This window comes from Monodon monoceros, unplaced genomic scaffold (genome assembly GCF_005190385.1).
Source record: "Monodon monoceros isolate NGI ecotype Baffin Bay Population unplaced genomic scaffold, NGI_Narwhal_1 Super_Scaffold_19, whole genome shotgun sequence".
NCBI classification, from domain to species: domain Eukaryota; kingdom Metazoa; phylum Chordata; class Mammalia; order Artiodactyla; family Monodontidae; genus Monodon; species Monodon monoceros.
Window position 1 is genome coordinate 64,310,085 of NW_021703775.1, and position 22,786 is coordinate 64,332,870.

At 37.4% G+C, this 22,786-nt stretch overlaps 2 protein-coding genes across 4 annotated transcripts in view; one reads left to right on the forward strand and one right to left on the reverse strand.

The window, feature by feature from the left end:
• The window catches only part of CAPN13 (calpain 13), a 274,099-nt gene that overhangs the window by 215,963 nt on the left and 35,350 nt on the right, over window positions 1–22,786 (forward strand).
• Window positions 1–22,786, reverse strand: part of LCLAT1 (lysocardiolipin acyltransferase 1) — a 195,865-nt gene that overhangs the window by 80,466 nt on the left and 92,613 nt on the right. For all 3 annotated transcript variants that reach the window (XM_029232830.1, XM_029232831.1, XM_029232829.1), the window contains 2 exons: window positions 11,415–11,561; window positions 5,225–5,341 (listed from right to left, as the gene is read on the reverse strand). In XM_029232830.1, the coding sequence (XP_029088663.1) occupies window positions 5,225–5,341; window positions 11,415–11,561 (264 nt within the window). The remainder of the gene's footprint in view (window positions 1–5,224; window positions 5,342–11,414; window positions 11,562–22,786) is intronic.

Genomic DNA, 22,786 nt, shown 5'->3' on the forward strand with positions numbered 1-22,786 from the left:
TGATCCCTTGTTCATTATGTAGTGTCCTTCCTTGTCTCGTGTAACAGTCCTTATTTTAAAGTCTATTTATCTGATATGAGTATTGCTACTCCAGCTTTCATTTGCTTTCCATTTGCATGGAATACCTTTTTCCATCCCCTCACTTTCAATCTGTATGTGTCCCTAGAGCTAAAGTGGGTCTCTTGTGGACAGCATATATATGGGTCTTGTTTTTGTATCCATTCAGCCAGACTATGTCTTTTGGTTGGAGGATTTAATCCATTTACATTTAAGGTAATTATCGATATGTATGTTCTTAATGCCATCTTATTAATTGTTCTGGATTTGTTTTCTTTTTTTGGGGCGTGGTTTTTCTTCCCTTCCTCTTTTGTTTTCTGCTTTTGTGATTTGATGACTTTCTTTAGTGTTGTCTTTGGGTGCTTTTTCTTTCTTGTGTGTTTATCTATTATAGATTTTTGGTTTGCAGCTCCCATGAGGTTTTGATATAGCAGTCTCTCTCTCTCTCTATCTATCTATATATATATATATACACACACACACACACATATGTATATATACACACACACACACATATATATGTATATATATATATATATATACACACACACATATATATGTGTGTGTGTGTGTATACACACACATGATTATTTTAAGCTACTGGCCTCTTAATTTCAAATGCATTTCCAACATCCTGCAGTTATACTCTCCTCTTCTCACAGTTGCTGGTTTTGATATCGTATTTGTGTGTGGATGATTTCCTACCTTTACTGTATGTTTGCCTTTACCGGTGAGCTTTCTCATTTGTAATTTTGTTTGTAGTTGTGGCCTTTTCTTTTCCAGCTAGAGAGATTCCTTTAGCATTTGCTGCAAAGGTGGTCTGGTGGTGCTGAATTCGCTTAGTTTTTGCTTGTCTGTAAAGCTTTTGACTTCTCTGTCAAATCTGAATGACAGCCTTGCTGAGTAGCGTATTCTTGGTTGTAGGTTCTTCCCTTTCATCACTTAAAATATTGTATATCATACCACTCCCTTCTGGCCTGCAGAGTTTCTGCTAAAAAATCAGTTGATAACCTTATGGCAGTTCCCTTGTATTTATTTATTGCTTTTCTCTTGTTGCTTTTAATATTTTTTCTTTGTCTTTAATTTTTGTCAGTTTGATTACTATGAGTCTTGGCATGTTCCTCCTTGGGTTTATCCTGTATGCGCTCTCTGTGCTTCCTGGACTCGGGTGACTGTTTCCTTTCCCATGTTAGGGAAGTTTTCAGCTGTTATCTCTTCAAATATTTTCTCAGGCCCTTTCTCTCTCTCTTCTCCTTCTGGGACCCCTATAATGTGAATGTTGATGTGTTTAATGTTGTCCCAGAGGTCTCTGAGACTGTCCTCATTTCTTTTCACTCTTTTTTCTGTCCCACAGCAGTGGTTTCCACCAATCTGTCCTCCAGCTCACTTATTCATTCTTCTGCCTAATTTATTCTGCTATTGATTCTGTCTAGTGTATTTTTCATTTCAGTCATTATATTGTTCATCTCTGTTCTTTAAAGCTTCTAGCTCTTTATTAAACATTTTTGTATCCTCTGTGTGCTGTGCCTCCATTCTTTTTTCTGAGATCTCAGATCCTCTTTACTATCATTACACTGAATTCTTTGTCAGGTAGATTGCCTATCTCCACTTCACTTGGTTGTTCTTCTGGGGTTTTATCTTAGTCCTTCGTCTGGAACATATTTCTCTGCCACCTCATTCTGTCTAACTTTTCTGTGTTTGTGGTCTCCACTCCTCAGGCTGCAGGACTGTAATTCTTCTTGGTTCTGGCTTCTGCCCCTGGTGAGTGAGGTTAGTCCAGGGGCTTGTGCACACTTTCCTGGTGTGTAGGGCTGGGTCTTGTCCCTCTGGAGGGCAGGGCCGTGTCAAGGGGTATGTTTACAGGTGGCTGTTGGCTCAGGACAACTTTAGGCAGCCTGTCTCCTGATGGGTGGGGCTCACCCTGTTGGTTGTTTGGCCTGTGGCATCCAATCACTGGAGCTTGCAGGCTGTTGGGTGGGGCCGGGTCTCAGTGCCAAAATGGCAATCTCCAGGAGAACTCATGCTGATGAGTATTCCCTGGGGCATCCACCATCAGTGTCCTTGCCCACAGTGAGCCACAGCCAACCCCCCGTCTCCCCAGGAGACCCTCGAAGACCCACAGGTAGGTCTGGCCCAGGCTCTTATGGAGTCACTGCTTTGCCCTGGTCCCTGTGCTTGTGAAACCTTGTGTATGCCCTCAAAGAGTGGAGTCTCTGTTTCCTCCAGTCCTGTGGAGCTCTTGCACTCAAGCCCCACTGGCCTTCAAAGCCAAATGCTCCGGGGGCTCCTCCTCCTGATGCCATACCCCAGGCTGGGGAGCCTGACATAGGGCTCCCAACTCTCACTCCTGTGGGAGAACCTCTGTGATCTAATTATTTTCCAGCCTGTGGGTCACCCACCTGGTGGGTATGGGATTTCATTATATCATGAAAGCACCCCTCCTACCATCTTGTGGCTTCTTCTTTGTCTTTGGGTGTAGAATATCTTTTTTGGTAGGTCTGAGTCTTTTTTGTTGATGGCTGTTCAGCGGTTAGTTATGATTTTGGTGTTTTAGTGAGAGGAGGTGAGCTCAAGTCCTTCTACTCTGCCATCTTGTCCTCATACATTTCTTCAGTAATTGGTTTTAATATGTGGTCTCCAGGCTTCCACTGGAATATTTATTTATAATGGCCATTTGTTTTAAGAGCAAGCTTCTTTTTCACTTAATTGATAAACAAAAGCAGATCCCAGAAAAGATCAGGAAGTTGTGCTGGGCCCTTTCTGAGTCTTAGGTTTCTTTCCTAAAATGATACTCTGACTAGATGACTGTGCCTGCTCTCCCTGTCGTCTCAGGCAGCATCATAACCACTTCCCTTGTGGCTCCCATCCTTCCATGATCTGGCCATTTAGCCTCTTCTTTCTTTTAAAATATTTTCCTTGAAGAAAACCATCCAGCTCACTATTATTACAAAGGTGCTTTAACTAAAATCACACTATAAATATACGAGGCATCATATTACAGTAGAAAGAACACAGGTTATTCAGTCAGACAAACCATGTTCCAATAACTTTGAGCTGATTCTTCAATTTCTGCTTCAGTTTTGCTCTACAAGTTAAATACTGGTAACTACCAGGACAGTTGTTGTGAGGGTTAACTGACCTTACACATACAGAACACTTAGCTTAATGCCTGGTACTTAGTAAATGCTCAGTAAACGTTAGCTGCTGTTACTATTATAATTATTGTCATCATATTTCTTGTTTCTATTATTATCATAGTGTATAGGACCCATTCTACTTTTCTAACTGAAGTAAGTGGAGTCATCTAACTTTTTTTAGCTGAAGCAAATGAAGTCATCTGTGTTTCTTTCTTTACTGATACAGAGAAGGGGGAAAAATCAGTTGCCACTTCTGGCAGGAAAAATGACATACTGTAGTTGTTGACTAGTACTCTGAGTGATGACTAAGTAATACATGTTCCCCAAAGTTATAAATCAGTTTGCTACTAAAATATTTTCCAGATTTCAGAACAGAGAGCTCTGTAGTTATATCCTCATCCACTATAAAATAATCTCTCAACTATCCTGCCTGCAATTAAAAAGATCTTTATTAGCAAAAGATGTGTTCCAACAGCATGTTCCATGATGTCAGAAATACTTTTAAAGTAATCATTAAATACTATAAAATATCAGATTGTTAGAAAATAAAAAACATATTGTTGAATGAGAAGGGAGAGTCTAAATTGAATGCCACAGTAAGTGGTACCATGTTTTGGGGAAGAAAAACAAAAAAACAAAAAGCAGCAGCATCCCTGTTTTAATGTCTTGGTACCCCCCTGTCCTATTCCATAGGCATAAAGAACTGTGTTCTCCATGAGCTTCTATGGGTAGATGGACACTCACTATTCATACACAATATGACCATAAGGCCCATGTTTCCATTTCATGTTAGTTATAACCACCGAATTCCAAAAGCAAGCCAAACTAACAGGGACAATATTTTTAGTTTACTATGTGAACTAATAGTAATGTGATTTTGGATTGACTATGCATTTCTTTTATATCATGAGTACTTAGTTGTAAAGATGCTTCATTTTGGCAGGGTTCACTAAATGAGGTTAATACTTTACATCTTAAAGTACATTAAACCCTAAGGGAACAATAGTGATGCCAATTAGGGTAAGAAGTAAGAACTTTATACCTTTTCTTATATAATGTTTCAAGGCCTTTCATGTTAGGCACAAGCAGTTTTATGACAACATAACAATTATCAAATGAAGGTGATAATTTGTCACAGATGTCACCTTTATACAATATGGTTTGCTAGAAATCAGAGTGGAAAGCAGAAACATGCAAACAAGATTTTTCTTCTGCTAGGTGACTCTGGGCTTTGACTTGTTCTTGTAAAATTAATAACACTTCAGCATGTTTCTGAATAGTTCCTTTTTCGTATATATCCATATGTCTGTTATCCATTTGTATATACATGTGTGTATGAATATATAAGTATTTACATATGCAGCTATAGCAAAATGTCCAACTGGTTTTTTTTCATAAAAATATCAAAATGTAAACATTTAAATGGATGTGATATGGTCAATGCAATCACCTTGGCTCCAGATGCCCTTCAACAGACACAGCTCTAGAGGACGTGGGGGTGGGGAGGGGGTAGTGTGAGCCACAGAGTAGGAAGCAGAAGAACAAGGTTCCATCCGTGATCTATGAAAATTTATGAACAACCCTGGATGCCACTTCTATTTAACAACAAAATACAGGTAGCAGTACTTGCCTTCCTACCAACCGGAATCATTTGCTGCAGTGAGTGGAATAATGAATGTAAAAATATTTTTTAAGCTATAAATATATTATAAGTGATAAGATACTTTCAAGACAGTTTTGCTGCTTTGAGAAGCATTTAAAAATGGAATGATAGTCTAACTGTATGTATTATTTTCTTTCTATTCCAAAAAAGGAAAAATGTTTTGTTTTTGACAAAGATTCTTTTATATTTCTAAAGAATACATAATAAAACATTTTAGTGCATGGGGTCAAGTTAGCATAAAAATACAGTATCTCATTTCTTGAGATAAAGTATGAAAAAGTGCTTTGTAAATTCAACAGAGTTATATGTGAAGTTTAGCAATTTCTTCCACTTATATAAAAAAGTACACTTTGAGGTGGGTGCTTACCTTCTCTTAGACGGTCTACTACAAAAGTAAAGCCTGTAGTCCTTGGATGTAAGACGTATTCATATTTCTGAAGTCCATTCTTTTCAGCAAATTCATTACTTCGAGCCGTGCTATTTTCTAAACAAAACAATAGGCCATTAGAAGCCATAAAATAAAGGAAGATCAGTGAGGTAAGGAAATGGTGCAGAATTTCTTTGATAAAAATGGCAGTTAATGTTTCTGTAATTAATATACTGAATCAAATGATAAGATAGAAATACTTTAGTAAATCCCTAACAAAGATCCCAGAGTTACCTATTTAATTGGAATTTCGGAAATTTTATAATAAGGTATTAATAGAAGTTTTATAGCAGTTTATAAATTCATATTCAAATCCTTAAAATTCTTTAAGAGAGTTCATAAAATAGTCAATATACAATGAAAACTGAAATACAAATAAAATACTAATAACTAAAATTCTCATAAGATAGTCGTTACATAATAAAAATTGAAATACTAAAATATAAAGATGAAATAAAGTAAAACTAAAATAGTAATAATACATAAGGATCTAGACATCCAGAAGAAATAACTAACAATTTGCCAAATATATCAGATCAACATTTTTTTAACCCAATAATTTAGGGCTTCAGTGCAAAGTGAAATATCTGCGTTGCTCAGGCACAGAGCACACTGATATTACTAGCCAGCACCACTCCACGACAGAATGGGCACATGATCAGCACACCACGTACAAACATCTGAACACGGTTTGGCTGAATATAGTTACTGAGTCAAGTATATGTTCCAGTTGTTGGCAAAATCTTCTTTTTCCATTCCATGAGGTAACTTTATAAGTTCCAAGAAGAACCAAACCCATTATTCAGCAATTATATTTGGAAAAAGTAAAGTGTTCAGAAATTTGGCCTCTGCTGCTGGGGGAGATCATGAAATACCTTCTGATGACAGCAGACGTTAGAACCTGCAATCCTCAGCGGCATCCTGAAATTTATAGACCATTCCAAGTCACCAGGAAAAAACCTATATGTAAAAATACTACTTTCCGAGGAGTAAATTTAAGACCACAGAATCCTCAAAATCTCAAAAAACTACAGATGGATTCCACGACACTAAAATATTCAAAGAACACTCCTATAAACTGAGTCAAAAAATTAAACAGATCTCCAGCAAGTCAAAAGTAAAAGCTCTAAACAAGAAAAGTAATAAGCTCCTCTCACATTCATCTGAGGGGAATATTCTGGGCATGGGACTACAGAACAGTATTTTATAGACAACTGGCAGGACCTTACATGGGATTGGGAATCCCAGAGACACCACAAAGAAGAGTAGTTAACTACTCTTCAGTTTGCTCTTCCAGCTGGTCACAGACTTGGGGGATCTGAAGACAAAACTGAAAGCTGTTGTAGAATGTGAATACAGGTGGAATTCAGGTGGAAGTAGTTCTAAAAGGCACAGAAGTGGAAATAAGTGTGGGAAGTAAGAAGTAAGTAAGAAGTAAGAAGAAGTAAGTGTGGGAAGTAAGAAGTAATCACAGATCAGAGGTGCAGATTTTCCCCTCCATCCCCACTTTATCTACCCACCCCCAGACTGTGATTATTAGGACTGACAGACTAGCACCCCACTTTCTCACCACAACCTCCTATCTCATTAGCCTGCTCCCTGTAACACTCCAATGCCAGCACGCCTACCACTCCAGTGAGACTACTGGCTGCTCGGATGTTCTCAAACCAGCCAGCCATATTCCCACCTCAGAGTCTGTGCAATGGTTCTTCCCTCTACCCAGAATGCCTTCTACCCAGACATCTGCATGATTTTCTGCTTTGTTCATTTAGTCTCTCCTTAAATAAGAACTTAAGGGGCCTCCTCAAACCACCTTATATAAAACAGCACCCTATGTCCCCATCTTTTATTACTCTCTCTCCCTCTCTCTCTCTCTCCTTATCTTGCTTTTCTGTACAGCATTTATGAATACCAGACATATTTTTATTATTAGTTTTTAATCTGTTTTTCCTCATTAGAAAGTAAGCTTCATGAAAAGTCTCATGAAGAGACTTTTTTGTATATAAATCTCCAGGCACTCATATATCTATTAAATGAATAAGTTTTACATACAAGGGTGTTTAATTGCATGTAATGTTATATAATTGTTAAAACCTAGAAAAGCTTTCCTTTCTTAAAACAAAACAGGAAATCATAATATAGCAACTGTGATGGTTAATTTTATGTGTCAAACTGACTAGGCCAAAGTACCCAGATATTGGTCAAACATTATTCTAGATGTTTCTGTGAAAGTGTTTTTTGATGAGATTAATATTTAAATCAGTAGACTTTGAGTAAAGCAGACTATCCTGCATAATGTGGGTGGGCCTCATCCAATCAGTTGAAGGTCTTAAGAGAAAAAGACTAATCTCCTCAAGCAAAAAATAATTCTGCCAGCAGACTGCCTTTGGACTCAAACTGCAACTCTTCCCTGGGGTCACAGCCTGTTGACATACCCTGTATATTTCTGACTTGCCACCCTCCAGAATCCTTAATTTCCTTAAAATAAATTTGCCACCCCCCACCCGTTCTCTCTTTTTCTCTCCCTCTCTCTCTCTACACACACACACACACACGTGCGTGCGCACACACACACACGGTTCTGTTTTTCTGGACAACCTTGACTAATGATGTGAGAGAATACAATATTAAGTACAAAGAAAAGGGTAGTTCTGGTTTTCCAATTTTAAAATTACGTGTATGTGTGCACATATATATGCCTATGGATGTGTGTATGTATACGTGTATGTGTGTGTGCGCACATGCACGTGTGACCAAATGACCCAAAACAATGGAACAAAATCAGAATAGTGCTTCTTTATGGGCAGTGGGATTAGAGTAATATTTGTGCTCCCTTCTATGTTTATAAATTTCCCCAAAATAACATATATTACTTGCATAAGCAAAAAAAAAAAGTTATAAACAACAATAATATATGAAAATAGAATATAAAGTTAATTTAAACGTACTAATTTGAAAATGTGCAAACAAGTTGGATTTACAACTTAAAGAGGATTATAAAACATTCTCTTTGGGCTTAAAAACCCAACTGTAAAGTTAACTGGTAGCTAAAAACATCTTTGAGTTAACAGATACATTTTCAAACCAAAGGTATTTTGCTAGCCTACTTAAAAAAAAAAAAAAAATCATATCCCAACTCAAAACTATTTGTAAAATACTGTTTAAAAACATTTTTTTTTTAACTTCAAGATCAGTCTATTTATTTCCTCTATCTCGCAAATAGTCTGGCTTTTGCAAGTTGGCCTTAAAATGTAAATACTGTTTTAACTTTAAAAATATTCAACTACATTATGTAATAATAAGTACTCTGGACCCTGAAAATATTCAACTAGATGTTAAGTTCATCACCTAAAAAAGACACTTGAAAATACAGACTGAAAAGTTTTAAATATCTACTTTATAAACTCTGAAGGTCTAATGTATGAACATTTTAATACTGATGTACCAAAGTAACAGCAACCCATGAGCTTTTATCCCATTAGCTTTTAATTACTAAATAACTTCCACAGTTGCCACTCTTTAGTGTACATTTGGCATTCACAAAATCGATCATTTCAGTAAATGACTTTCTATACTCTAACACAGATGATATTTCAATACTCAAATTTAAGTATTATACATTCTAAAGATTAAAAAATGTAAATATGGCTGTCCATTGAAATTTCCTAATGATAGTTCAGTTCTGGGAATCAATCAACTTACAACTTACAATATATTTTCAAGCTTAAACAATATGCAGCCAATATTACACTCAGTACTACCTTCTGTGGCCCAACTACTATTAGAATTTTAACTACAAAAATCAAACATATACAGTAAGTATAATTTAGTAAATAATACTAGTATATAAAAATTGCCATGCTTCATTTAGCTCAGTTCCAATCTGTCATACATTAGTCAAAGATCTCTTCCTTGGTATTAATGGTAAATGTTTCCCAAAATACTTTAATTTCCCTATTAACATATTACAGTTTAGTCACCCATTCACCTACTTAAGTAGTTGTGTAATTTGTATTTTCCATCTTGCACTCTTTTTTGGGGTACTGGGTTCCATAAATTGCTATGTCCACAGAGTGAATTAGAATGTTCATTTACTTGTTCTCCTCTCAGGTTCTAAGGGTTGCCTTTCTTGGTAGCTCTTAGCTGCCTCGATCTAGTATTGAGGATTTAGAAGACAAGTTCACAGGGATCTCTCCTCTATCTGTGAGTTTTAGATTTCAGTTCTAACCTGCTTCAGTCTGTCTTCCCTTGTACAGCAGACGTTTATACACTGGGCCCTTCTCAAATTCTGCTGTACTTTTCTTAAAGTAACCAGGGTACTAAAGCTTTTGAATTTTGCTCTTTTGAGTTGAAGGATTCTATAAAACTACTTCCTGTTGTAGCTTACTCCCTCCCCCACCAATATTCATCAACCAGAGCAGTTCTTCTCTCCGTCTTAGAAATCCTAGACTGCAATAGAAGGCTTCACCTGCAGAAATGACCTGTGGTTCAAAAAAGATGTGAAGCCCACTGATTTAGTAAGAATGAAAGACTGCATTTTGTTTTTAATCTTTTAAGAATTCCTTGAGGGCTTCCCTGGTGGCGCAGTGGTTGAGAGTCCACCTGCCGATGCAGGGGACACGGGTTCGTGCTCCGGTCCGGGAGGATCCCACATGCCGTGGAGCGGCTAGGCCCGTGAGCCAGGGCTGCTGAGCCTGCGCGTCCGGAGCCTGTGCTCCGCAACAGGAGAGGCCACAACAGTGAGAGGCCCGCGTACCGCAAAAAAAAAAGGAATTCCTTGAGATCCACTGGCATTCTTGGCCTGTGTAATTTGGTATCTGGGAAGATAGAGAAGTCCTAGATATATTCTCCTGTGTCCCCTCTACAACTCAACGATGGCTGAATTTTCTTTAGGAAAAGGACAAGGCCTTTCCAGCTTATATTAGAGATAAGGCTTTAAAAATACCAGGAAAGGGGCTTCCCTGGTGGTGCAGTGGTTAAGAATCTGCCTGCCAATGCAGGAGACACGGGTTCGAGCCCTGGTCCGGGAGGATCCCACATACCGCGGAGCAACTAAGCTCGTGTGCCACAACTACTGAGGCCTGTGAGCCTGGAGCCCGTGCTCCGCAACAAGAGAAGCCACCACAAAAAGCATGCGCGCCACAACGAAGAGTGGCCCACACTCTCCACAACTAGAGAAGGCCCGCGCACACCAACGAAGACCCAACACAGCCAAAAATAAGTAAAATAAATAAATAATTAAAAAACAAAAAACAGGAAAAAGGCAACATACTAACTTAAATCAACAAGTGAAATTGGTTACTATTAGATCCTTTCCTTTTTTAAAAAAAATTAATTACTTGATTTGTTTTTGGCTGTGTTGGGTCTTTGTTGCTGCGCACAGGCTTTCTCTAGTTGCAGTAAGCAGGGGCTACTCTTCATTGCAGTGCACGGGCTTCTCATTGCAGTGGCTTCTCTTGTTGTGGAGCACAGGCTCTAGGCGTGCAGGCTTCAGTAGTTGAGGCACATGGGCTCAGTAGTTGTGGCTCGTGGGCTCTAGAGCGCAGGCTCAGTACTTGTGGCGCCACAGGCTTAGTTGCTCCGCAGCATGTGGGATCTTCCCGGACCAGGGCTCGAACCTGTGTCCCCTGCATTGGCAGGAGGATTCTTAACTACTGTACCACCAGGGAAGCCCAGATCCTTTTCTTATAAGAAAGAAGTTGGAAAAAAAGGGTCTAATGGATAAATACGGATCTTGGAAGAGGACAGTGAATAGATATTTTAAAACTAGGCTTTGTTCTTCTTTCTCAAGATTGTTTTGGCTACTTGAGGTTTTTTGTGGTTATATACAAACTATATAAAGTAAAAGGCTGATATTTAAAGTATATACTGAGACTTAAAATATAAAGCTCTAAGATGGCAAGTATAAATAATACCTCTTGGAGTTGCCCATCATAAACTCTATGGGCTGGAAACCAGGAGTTCTGGGTTCTGATGTGCTGCTGACTAACTGAGTGACCCCAGGGATGGGCCAATAATCTTGTTGGTATTCAGTTGCTTCATCTGAGGACTGAGAAGTTTAGACTTGATAGCTAATTTTGGAGTTCCTTTGTGTTTTAAAATTCTGTGATCCAAACCAAGGGTACCTTACCTGTGAGATCAGTCCCTTCTGGGAATATGAGGAGTTGAAGTGGTTCATGGATATCACAAAAATAATCAATCATGTCTTCAAAATGGCTCTTATCATCCTTCCATTTCCTGTGAATGAAGATATAGGCAGCAGCCTGCATGGCCCAACCTAGAATCAATTTAACAAGTATTTATGTATAATTTTAATACCAATATCCACATATTTCTGAATATAATATTTCAGAGTTTTGGAGTTTTACTATAAATTATTTACTTTCATAATAAGCATCTCATGATATACCTTAAATTCAGCACTGATCTTGGATTAAATAACAGATATACCAGAGAATATTCTTAAAGGAGTCTGCTAAATTCTGGAATTTGCAAAATTCTCAAAAACCTCTTTTCAAGCAAAACCTAGCTATTAAAATACCAAGGAGAAAAACTTCCTTAATATCTATCAGTAGCTCATCCAAAGTTAACAATCCTATAACTTAAACAGATATTTTAACCAAGTTACCTACAAGAGATATATGACTGTGTGTTATCGGGCTTACAAAGCAGTAAGCAAGGGATTGTTCTCAAGCCATGTATACAAGCATTGTCTTCAATATTTCCCTTTCTGTACTACTCGATCTCTAAATCCAGTTGCTGTTTTCAATGTAATCTCTTCTTTAGAGTTATTTTAAAAAGAAAATACGCAATGACTACTAAACACATTAATTAGAGCATACGCTGTGATCACATTCCCTTTCTCTAAGGCGAATTCAACCTTGCTACTGAAGAGGCAGCTCTAGACGAGCCAGGTTTTTCCCAGCTGGCATCCCTCCCTGGCCAGAAATGACTAGAACTACTGTGGTAAATATCTGACTGAAGGCGGACAGTGAATAGTCTATTCAGTAGTCCATGAAGCACGAAACCCTTGGCCCATACACAGTAACTGTCTTGGCCAAATGTTCTCTCTCAGGAATTTTACCTGGGACCATGGAGAAAACAAGCTGGTATATAAGACAAATGGATGGACAAAGAAAGCAGATAACAGAGACAGTAGCACCTGAGGCAGAGTAAAGGTGGCACACTATAGTGAAGACCTAAACAACAACTGTTTTACGTGTTGAGGCACGTAAAGCTGATTGTGATCAAGACCAAAAGATAGTCTTCCACAGTGGCTGGCCAGTCTTTGGGTTCACCTCTTGGATATCCCAGAAGAGTCCATCTCCCTTATTGTCATGTGTATCTATCTTTACAATATACTTTTACTAGTTCAGCTAGAGGGGATGAGTGGTAGTTTCTTAAAAACACAACTAAAATAATAGCTATTATCATTTAGTAAATACAGTAGTACCCCAAGAATATATAAAATTATCATTAAATCATGATTTTAAAATCTGTAGGACTTATTTGGTTTGAATTAAGTCCAAACTAGAATACTGTATTCTACAAATATAAATAAGCATATTCCCAAATAATCCACACTTTAGTATAGGTCTTGCTGATAATGTGTCCAGCTGCTGCTCACCCACTGTATTTATTGTCAGTCATATCCACCTGTACTGGAATTGATCCCACACTTGCCCCCTCTTACACGTCTCCTCTTTTACTTGAGGACACCTACATCCACAGTGCAGTTTGTAGGCGGTATAACTCTGGAATGAAATTGCCTGGGTTAGAATCATAGTTCCACCATAAACCAGCTTTAAGCCTTTGTCCCTTATTGACCCCAAACGTAAAAATAAGCATAATGCTGCAACAGTATTTACCTGATAGGAGTTGTTGTAAGAAATAAATTAAGATTATTTAGCACAAAGTATTCAATAAGTAATAGTTATTGTCATTATTATGATTAAGAAGTTACAATAATACCAAGGATATTGCATTAAGGAACATAAAAATGTAACCAAAAAAGTTCCCATTCACAATTGCCCAGCCCTACGCTAGTGTTTTGGAAATTATAAACTCTATTTTATTATTTTAAAGCTCATGCTTAAAATTTTTTCACCTTTCTATTTTTACAAACATTTAAACTTAAATAATTCTATCAACTTTGAGTTAATAATCTTCCCCCAAACAAAAAATTATGCTTTCCTCTTGTCCCTCTTCCAAGATTTGTAGAAATCATCCAATAGTTCCTCCAAATTGCTATTATTATTACTACTACTATTCCTTATGCTTCACAGAACGATTTTAATTATTTAGACTTGACTCGGTTTAAGTTTGTTGGCTTCTCTTCTTATCATTGTTTCTTATATCCTATGTCCTTCTGTTAGTCCTCCTTAAGGTACTTGTTTCAAAAAAATGTTTGAGTTTTTGCAATTTATGAAATGTATATATATATTTTTTGTTCTCAATTTTGGAGGCTAGCTTGGCTTAAAACAGAACTTGAGATTTTAAATCATTTTCCCCTCGGAATTTCAAAGCTGTTTTTCCCACAATCTTCTTATAGAAGTCTGATATCAATCTGATTTCTGCAGATAATTTTTTTCCCCTCTGGAAGCTTTATTTTCTCTTTATCCTTGGTTTTGTGAGACTTCACCAGTATGCAACTTTTTCATTAATTCTGCTCAGCAGTTGGTACACTCTTCCAATATGAGTCTCTTTAACTTTGGGAATATTCCTTCCATTATTTAAGAAAACACTACTTTTTCTCTTCTTCATTCTCTCAGACTTTCTATTTAGAACTTCTCTTAGATAGATGTTCAAACTTCTGGTTTTGTCCTCTCATACTTTTTATCTCCCTTCATTTGATGCCGTGTTTAAGGAAAATCTTTTAGCTTAGTCACCTAACTCATTCATTTGATCTTTAGCTGTTTCTAGTCTACTAATTGAGTTTATTTCAGCAATCAACTGTTTACTTGTCAAATTTTATGGACAAATAGCAAAAATTATAATAAGCTATGACAAGTACAAAGAGGAGTAATTTTAAAAAAATGTTTATTGAATGGTTACTATGTGCCTAGTACTGTTCTAAGCATTTTTCATTAATTCAATTAGTTATCAAGACAACTTTATGAACTAGGTAAAATTATTATTCCTATCTTATGGATGAGGAAACTAAGGCACACTGAGAACTCAGAGAACTAGTAAGTGGTAAAATCAGGTTTCAAATGCAGGCAGTCTGGCTCCGAAGCTGATGTCTTTAACCACTGTACTAAACACAGCCTCTTTGCAATACATACTCGAATCTCTCTAAGGGTATCAGTTAAACACAGTATAAGCTCTCCTCAGAGAAATGTCTATTCCTCAGAGTTTATTCCTAGACTTTCTTTAAAGCTGTGTATTTTTCTCTAATGTTAATTCTGCATTGTCCTCATATTTGTAAAAGATGTTCTAGACTGAACAATACTGACAGGTTGAGTGTTATTTCTCCATTCCGAGTGAGAATATCTGTTGCTCCCTTGGGGGGAGGGAGCAGTAGGAAAACCCATAGGGCTGTGTCATAAAACTTTTCAAATATTATGTATATGTTTCAGAAATCCCAGAAAGGGAAGTAAAATGACTAAATCAGTCAGCCCCTTGGACCTCTCCTCTGAAGATGTGATGATTCTTCCCCTTTGTGCTTTGCCTTTTCATGTTCCATTTATACATTATACATCACTAATGCTTTTGAATCTGTTTTACTCCCTTTAGCTTTAATGTTTTCTCCCTCTCGTAAAAACCACAGGAAGACCTCATGAGTCTTTTTCTTCTCATTTCATTGCCATCAGTACACATGTTATTCACGTTTAAAGCAATATCCAGATTTTTCTTAACATTCTTGAGGTCCTCATACAGTTTTAGACATTTATTTCATAAGTCTATGGGCTGATAAATGACAGTGCAACTGATCCTGTCATTTGAAATTAGTCTATATAACTTGCCTGTTTTATACTTTTTCCATTGGAGGACATTCTGTCTATCACCTGAATTTCTCAGACAAGTACTGGGAGCCTGGCAGGTTTATAAAAATAGATTCTGTGGATGCTGGCATGGCTCTGTTAACACCATCTACTTTCAAAAATCCCATTTACGTTACCAGCACTGCATTCTCAAAGCAGAAAGGAGTAATCTCTAAGCATACTCTATTGTCCAGAGGTATTCCATAATTTTAGAACCTGGTTTTCCTTGGCTTAAATTTTCTTTTATCAAATTTTAGAGTTGGCTAGGAAAAAGGAAAACCCAACCAATTTACTTGAGTGTATTTTTAACATGCATTCTTTCTCCATAAAAAGTAAGCCCTTTCCAGCATTTTCTTTTTCCTTTTTTTTTAAAATTTAATTTTATTTATTTTTTATACAGCAGGTTCTTATTAGTTATCCATTTTATACATATTAGTGTATATATGTCAACCCCAGTCTCCCAACTCATCCCACCATCACCCCACCACCACTTTCCCCCCTTCGTGTCCATATGTTTGTTCTCTACATCTGTGTCTCTATTTCTGCCTTGCAAACCGATTCATCTGTACCATTCTTCTAGATTCCACATATATGTGCTAATACACAACATACATTTTTCTCTTTCTGACCTTACTTCACTCTGTATGACAGTCTCTAGGTCCATCCACGTCTCTACAAATGACCCAATTTCATTCCTTTTTATGGCTGAGTAATATTCCATTGTATATATGTGCCACATCTTCTTTATCTATTCATCCTTTTTTCATTTTGGTGTAGATGAATATACAGTTAACCCCTGGTCAACATGGGGGTTAGGGGTGCCTACCCCCAAGCACAGCCTAAAATCCACTTACAACTTTACAATCATCCCCTCCATATCCATGGTTATGCATCCACGAATCAACCAACCACAAATTGTATGGTACTGTAGTACGTATTTATTGAAAACAAACCCACAGGTAAATGGACCCATGCAGTTCAAACCTGTGTTCAAGGGTCAACTGTAGTTAAGAGAATCATAAAAATATCTATACTACTCACCTATTGTACTAAAAACTGAACTTCAAAAATAGATTAATTCATCATTGTTGTCCAGGTACTTATTAATTCATTACGGTATTTACTTTGGGACTATGAATGCAATACCAGAAACAAAAAAGCAATGTGCAAGAGATAAAACAAACTGTTCTCTTCACCATATTTTCAATCCTGAATAGAGGGTGTGGATACAACCAAGGGAATGTTACCCATAGGCCTCTATTAAATGAAAATGAGTGATAATACGAACAGATGCAAATTTTATATAAACTCGTATCACAACAATCATGAGCAAATACTATGTTCGCTGACTGTGTGGCTGTGCATAACAACGGTTATACAAATGAATCCAGGACAAGTAAGTTCTGTTTCTCAGAATTTCAACCTATGTCAGCATTTAGCAAAATGCTATACCAAGTTAGGGGAGCTCTGTCTTCTTTGAACTCACATTTGAAATTAGGTAATGCTCTCTATATCCCTCGTCTAAGATGATTAACTTACATGAGGCTCTGGCTTTTAAAAACATTGAGAGGAGGCAGATAATCAATTCTATGACTTTTTCCTGTAATAATCCTTTTAGAACATGCCTGTATCATTAGGTTTCAAATGTGCTCGTGCTGACAATACAAGACAGAAATCAAAGTATAAAATATGAGCAGACAATTAAATAATATCCTAAAGGAAACTCAATTCTAAATATAATTTCAAATTTGAAAAACCACAAAATGGATAAAACCACCCTTACTGCAAATTTCACTAGACTCCACAAAGAGATGATTATATCTACCTGCAGGGAGTAGAAAGTCTTGCTTGACACTGAAGAAATACCTATTTATTGATGGCTTTTGGTTGGCAAGATGCAATTTCTTGGTTATGATTACAGTTTCGGGGTTTTACCCTATGGTGGAACCAAAAACCTGTTTTTCATACTATGTGAGATTTACCATTTAATCGATATTATAGATGGAGTGCCATCTAAGATATCTGTTCCTGTTGCAAAACTGATTCCTAAACTACGTATATTACTAGCTCTATACACTGACAGAGGCAGTAGCCACCAGCATGTGGTTGGCAGAATAATGCCCCCACAAAAGATATCCACATCCTAATTCCCAGAAGTGTGAATACATTACATGGCAAAGAAGAATTACGGTTGCTAATCTGCTGAATTTAAAATAGGGAGATTATCCTGGATTAGCCTGGGGGGCCCAGTGTAATCATAAAGGTCCTTAAAGGTGGAAGATGGAGGCAGGGAAAGACTCAGTGTCAGAGTGAAGCTATGCGAGGAGGACTCAACTGGTTCTTGCTGGCCTTAAAGATGGAGGAAGGGAGGCAGGAGCCAAAGAATGTGGGTGACCAAGAGAAATTGGAAATGTCAAGGAAACAGACTCTCCACAGGAGCCTAACAGAAAGGATTTGGTCCTGCAAATGCCTTGATTTTAGCCCAATGAGCCCCACATCAGACTTCTGACCTCCAGAACTGTGAGATAATAAATATGTGTGGTTTAAGGTGACTCCATTCATGGTACAAGCAGTAATAGAAAACTAATACAGAGCACAGTCAGTGCCCAGATCTTAGTTTCTAACACCTTTCTTTAATCAAAGGAACTAGGGTTCCTTAGGAAAATGCTGAGCCTAGGGCTGGGGCAGGGAAAAATACAAGAATCTTGTACCACCAGAAAACAAGAAAATGATTAAAAGAAAAAAAGAAATATGGGGGCCCAAAAGGACGTAAAGAGCCAACCTGCAAAAACTCCCAATGGCCAAAGCTGGAACAACTTCAGCAACAAAATAAATAACAATAGTACTGGATTATAACCCAAAGAATAAAATAAATGTTGATAAGTTCACATTGGCATAATTAAATGATTGAGAAGGGACAAATCTCCTTCACAGAATTGCAAATAAAATATGTAGATGCTCCCCACTCCAAGGAGGTGAAGCTTAATTCCCCCTGCCCACAACCAGCCCTACCGAATAAAATACAGAGAGAGAGGAGAAAACATTAACTTTGTGGTGCAGAACCCTGGCAGACACCACCTTAACCAAATGATTACAATTAACATCACCCATGATAAGCCAGGTTGATACCATGAATCCTCCTGATGAGATGAGAAAGTCACTTCATATCCGTGGGGCTTTTTCCCAAAACCCCAAATCCCCAACTAATCATGAGAAAATGTCATGAAAAGCAAATACAAAACAAACTCAAAATGAGGGACATTCTACAAAATATCCGACCAGTTCTCTTCAAAAGCACTAAAATAAAGACAGACTGCCACAGAATGGAGGAAGACTACGGAGACATGGTGACTTTAAAAAAAAAAAGGGATCCTCAGTTGGATCCCAGAACAGAAAAAGGACATTAGTGGAAACATTGGTGAAATCTAAATAAAGTCTGTAGTTTAGTTAATAGTATTGTACCCATGTTAATCTTTTGTTTTGACAAATGTTCCACAGCTGTGTAAGAGGTTAACATCAGGGGAAGATGGGTGAAAATAGGAAAATTTTCTGTACTGTCTTTGCAAACATTCAATACATCTAAAATTATTCCATATAAAAAGGTATTTAAGAACATCTAATGTTAATGCAAACTACTGTTTAATTAAAAAGTACATGAATAACAGCTATTTTGCATTCTAAAATCAAAGACCTAGTGTTCTTACTTGGGATTCACTTACTATGCTGTTTATTTGATTGTAATAGTTGATTATCAGTAACCACATTTCTAAGATATAGTTGGGACATTATTTTTATTGTGGAAGGACATGTTAAATCTTGGCTACATGGTATGTCCCTGCCTGGTATTCATTACACAATTGTATGACTCTCAGAAATATCTGACTTCAAGCATAAGGAAAATAATTCCCATAAGATTTAAGGACAAGAATAAACAAGGGAAAAAAGGCTACACTGGGTTTCGTAAACTCCCTTAACAATGACATATATAATAAATACAACAGCTAATTCAATTTTTCCCCAGTATTACAATGCTGCCTTTCTCTTTAAAAATATCATTACAATTTATAGTTACTTATTTAGCCACAAGTGAAAGGAAAACTGAAGGCGCTAGAATCAAGTTATCTATTGAAATTAAGGTTGAAAAACAAACCATAAAGTACATTGGGTCCATCTCTCCTGTTTTTTTTACTATTATTGTAAAACACCCTTTTCAAAGTTGGCTCAAATTGATCATTTTAAGACTGACTTTATTTGTGCTTCTCTACTAAATGCAAAGTGGACAGAAAACCCTAAAGCTCCCCCCAAATTCTTTTACTTCTTTCTCCTAAAATTGCCCTGTTATAAAAACATGGATTTTAGGTAGTTTTTAGAATCTACTTATTAATTTAGGCAAAGAAATTCTTCAATTTTCAGTACAACTGAGGGTACTGAAAGGCCTAGAGTCAAAATATGCTTCACAGCTCACATGTGGAATGCCTCGCAGCCTGCAGCAGTGCAGCTGACTGAGGTATTAGAGATGGTACACATCAACAGGATATCCAATTTAGGTAAACAACCGTAGTATAACTCCAGTAAGTAACTGACTGAATAACCTTAAAGCCCAGAACCATGTCTCCCAACCAAAGAGTCTGTCAACTTCCACACAGCTCAGAACTTGAGCTTTGTTAAGAACTCAGCTAACACAGTCAAAACAAAAGCTTCGTTTAAGTTACTTAGATCTCAGTACAATCATAAAAAATTACTTAGTTCTCAATGTAATTCTAGAAAGAAGTATAATCCTGGTATACTGCCTGGCATATGACTTAACTAAAATAAACCTTTGTTCCCAATGGGTTTCCCTCCCTCCCTGGCAAAAAGAAAAAAAAAAAAAAAGCATCAAACTCATCTCAGCCAAGCAACCCTGGCAACTGAAACTACAAAATCAACAACTACAAAAACTTATTTTTCAACTAGCAGTAGAAGAGCTAAGATGAAAATGATCTGTATGTATCTGAAAATACACAGAGTTGTATGTGATATCTAGCCATAGAACTAAAACATTTTAATATACTGTCTCCTATATTTCTTCTGACAGTTTTCATAAAAATCTTAATTCACGATAACCATTATAATAGCATTTACTGAATGACTAAATCAATCGTTGGATACTTTTCTTTATAGATTGGTGAAATGTGGGAAAGAAGCTGTATGTATCAGGATGCTTTGGGCTATAAATAATAGAATACCAATCTGAAAGTCATATAAACCCTCTGGGTGTATGTGTCTCACATAAAATGAAGTCTGGCCCCAAGGCTGGTTCAGAAGCCAGGCTCTCACATTCTATTTGGCCATCCTCTTGGATGCAAGATGATTGCAGGAGCTCCAAGTATGATGTACTCTCACAATAATGTCCCAAAGTAGGAAAGGAAAGGCATTGTCCCTTCATGAACCTCTTTTATTAAGGAGGAAAATCTTTCCCAGAGCCTCCTAACAAGGAGTCTCCCTATTAGGTCCCTTTGGTGGGACTGGCTGATAGGAGGCTGAGGAAGGCAATATGAGGTATTTTCATTCTCTGTCATGGGATGTGTGTATCATAGAAATACATTGTTAAAAATAGTAAAACATTCTCTCTGGCCTTTAGGTATTTAGTAACAAATGCAACAACACAGGAAAGAAGGGTGCTGGGAAACCTTCCATGATTTACAGTAGGAAGCAATAAAATAATCAGTCTCTTGTGGCCAGGTGACAAGAAAATTTGCTGTAAGAGTAAGAACTACAGTTTAGTAATTAAGTAGCTAGGAATCCTTGACTAAAAGCCACCTTTGAAGATAGGTCACAGAGGGAGTGTCAAATATATGTGCTGTGTAGAGTAGCGGTCCCCAACCTTTTTGGCACCAGGGACCGGTTTCGTGCAAGACAATTTTTCCATGGACGGGGGTGGCGGGGAGGGGTGATGGTTTAGGCGGCAATGAGACCGATGGGGAGTGGCAGATGAAGCTTGGCTCGCTCACCCGCTGCTCACCTCCTGCTGTGCGGTCCGGTTACTAACAGACTGCACACTGGTACCCGTCCTCGGCCTGGGCGTTGGGGACCCCTGCTGTAAAGATTCCTTCCAGGAAATCTCAAGCAGCTGTTACTCAGGGTGACTAGTAACTAGTAATTCCTCACTTAGCTGACGCAGGTAATAAAACTGATGCCTCAGGGATACCAAAGAAACTGGTAGGAACGGGGTGTTACTGATACCGACTCTTGAGGAGAGTCTTACTTCAATATAGAAATGTATTCATCTTATCCTCTGAGTTGTAAAATAGGAGAGCAGCATGAAGTGTTGTTAAATTTTAAAAGGGTCCACCAAATTGAATGGTGTCAAAGACATTCATGGCTTAAAGATGGTTCTAGTTTTAATGAATGTCCATTTTAAGTAGGAGGAAGCTGGGTAGGAGAGGGAGAGTTTTCCCTCTCACCGAAGATAAAGTTGGGTGTTATAAACTGTAAATATCTCAAATAGAAAAGTATCCATTCTTTGTACTTACTATATAATAGTTAATAAAATTAAGGTGACTTCAGTAAATTCAGTGATTCTTAAAACTGTGTGAGAAATATCTTTAAATGAATTTACATCTAACACTTATACATTAAATACAGTTAAAACTGAAATTTTGACCACATAAGATGGATTATCTTTCCAGCTAATGTATGATGCCTGTTTTGCAGCATGTTCATGCGTAACAGCAGCATGCGCTATCACCACTGTTTCTCCAGTGTATTGGGCAAGGTATACAATAGATTTTAACCGAGTAGTTTTTATTCATGGTCTTTAAAAAGAGAAGAATGCTTATAAAATGCCAAAGGCATATTTTTTAAATTCCAGTTATTTCTATAGATCAGATTTGACCAAAAAAATTTTAATATTTTGGGAGACAGGTTATTCTCAGGGAGGCCGGACTTAGGAAAAGCCTCTGACCCAGTTTCAATTATCCAGCTAAAACAGGACCACCACAGGAGCCTGTAAGGATACACTCAGACTTTGCATGCCTTGAACAAACTGAGAGTGGATAAAAGCATTCATCAGAGGCCATGCTGTTACTTCTTTCTTGTCCCTGATCTCATTCTAGAACAATCTAGATATATTTCACGATTTGTGGTTGTTCCTAGTTTTCACCACTACCTTATGTTGCTGTTTGAGAACAGCAGGATTATATGACAAAATCTACTTTGAAATCAGGAGGTGTACGTCAGGGAGAGTTTAGTTTAATCCACGACTTGGCAACTTTTTAAATCACTATCCATTTAATGTTTACTCCTCTTTTTGTGCTTTCTAAAAGCCTCCAACCCTTTTGCCACTCAAGTGTGATTAACTAATGATCCAGAAAAACCAAGGAGCCATGAGCTGGGTGGGCCAGATGGCACACGAATTTCCTGGTACAAAAACACTAGGCAAATGGACTTTTCATGACACCTCTGGGTTTCATATTTCCTGCGTTGTTACTAAGTGGTTATGAAGTTGACTAAAAATAAAAACCTATGTCTAAACCACCAT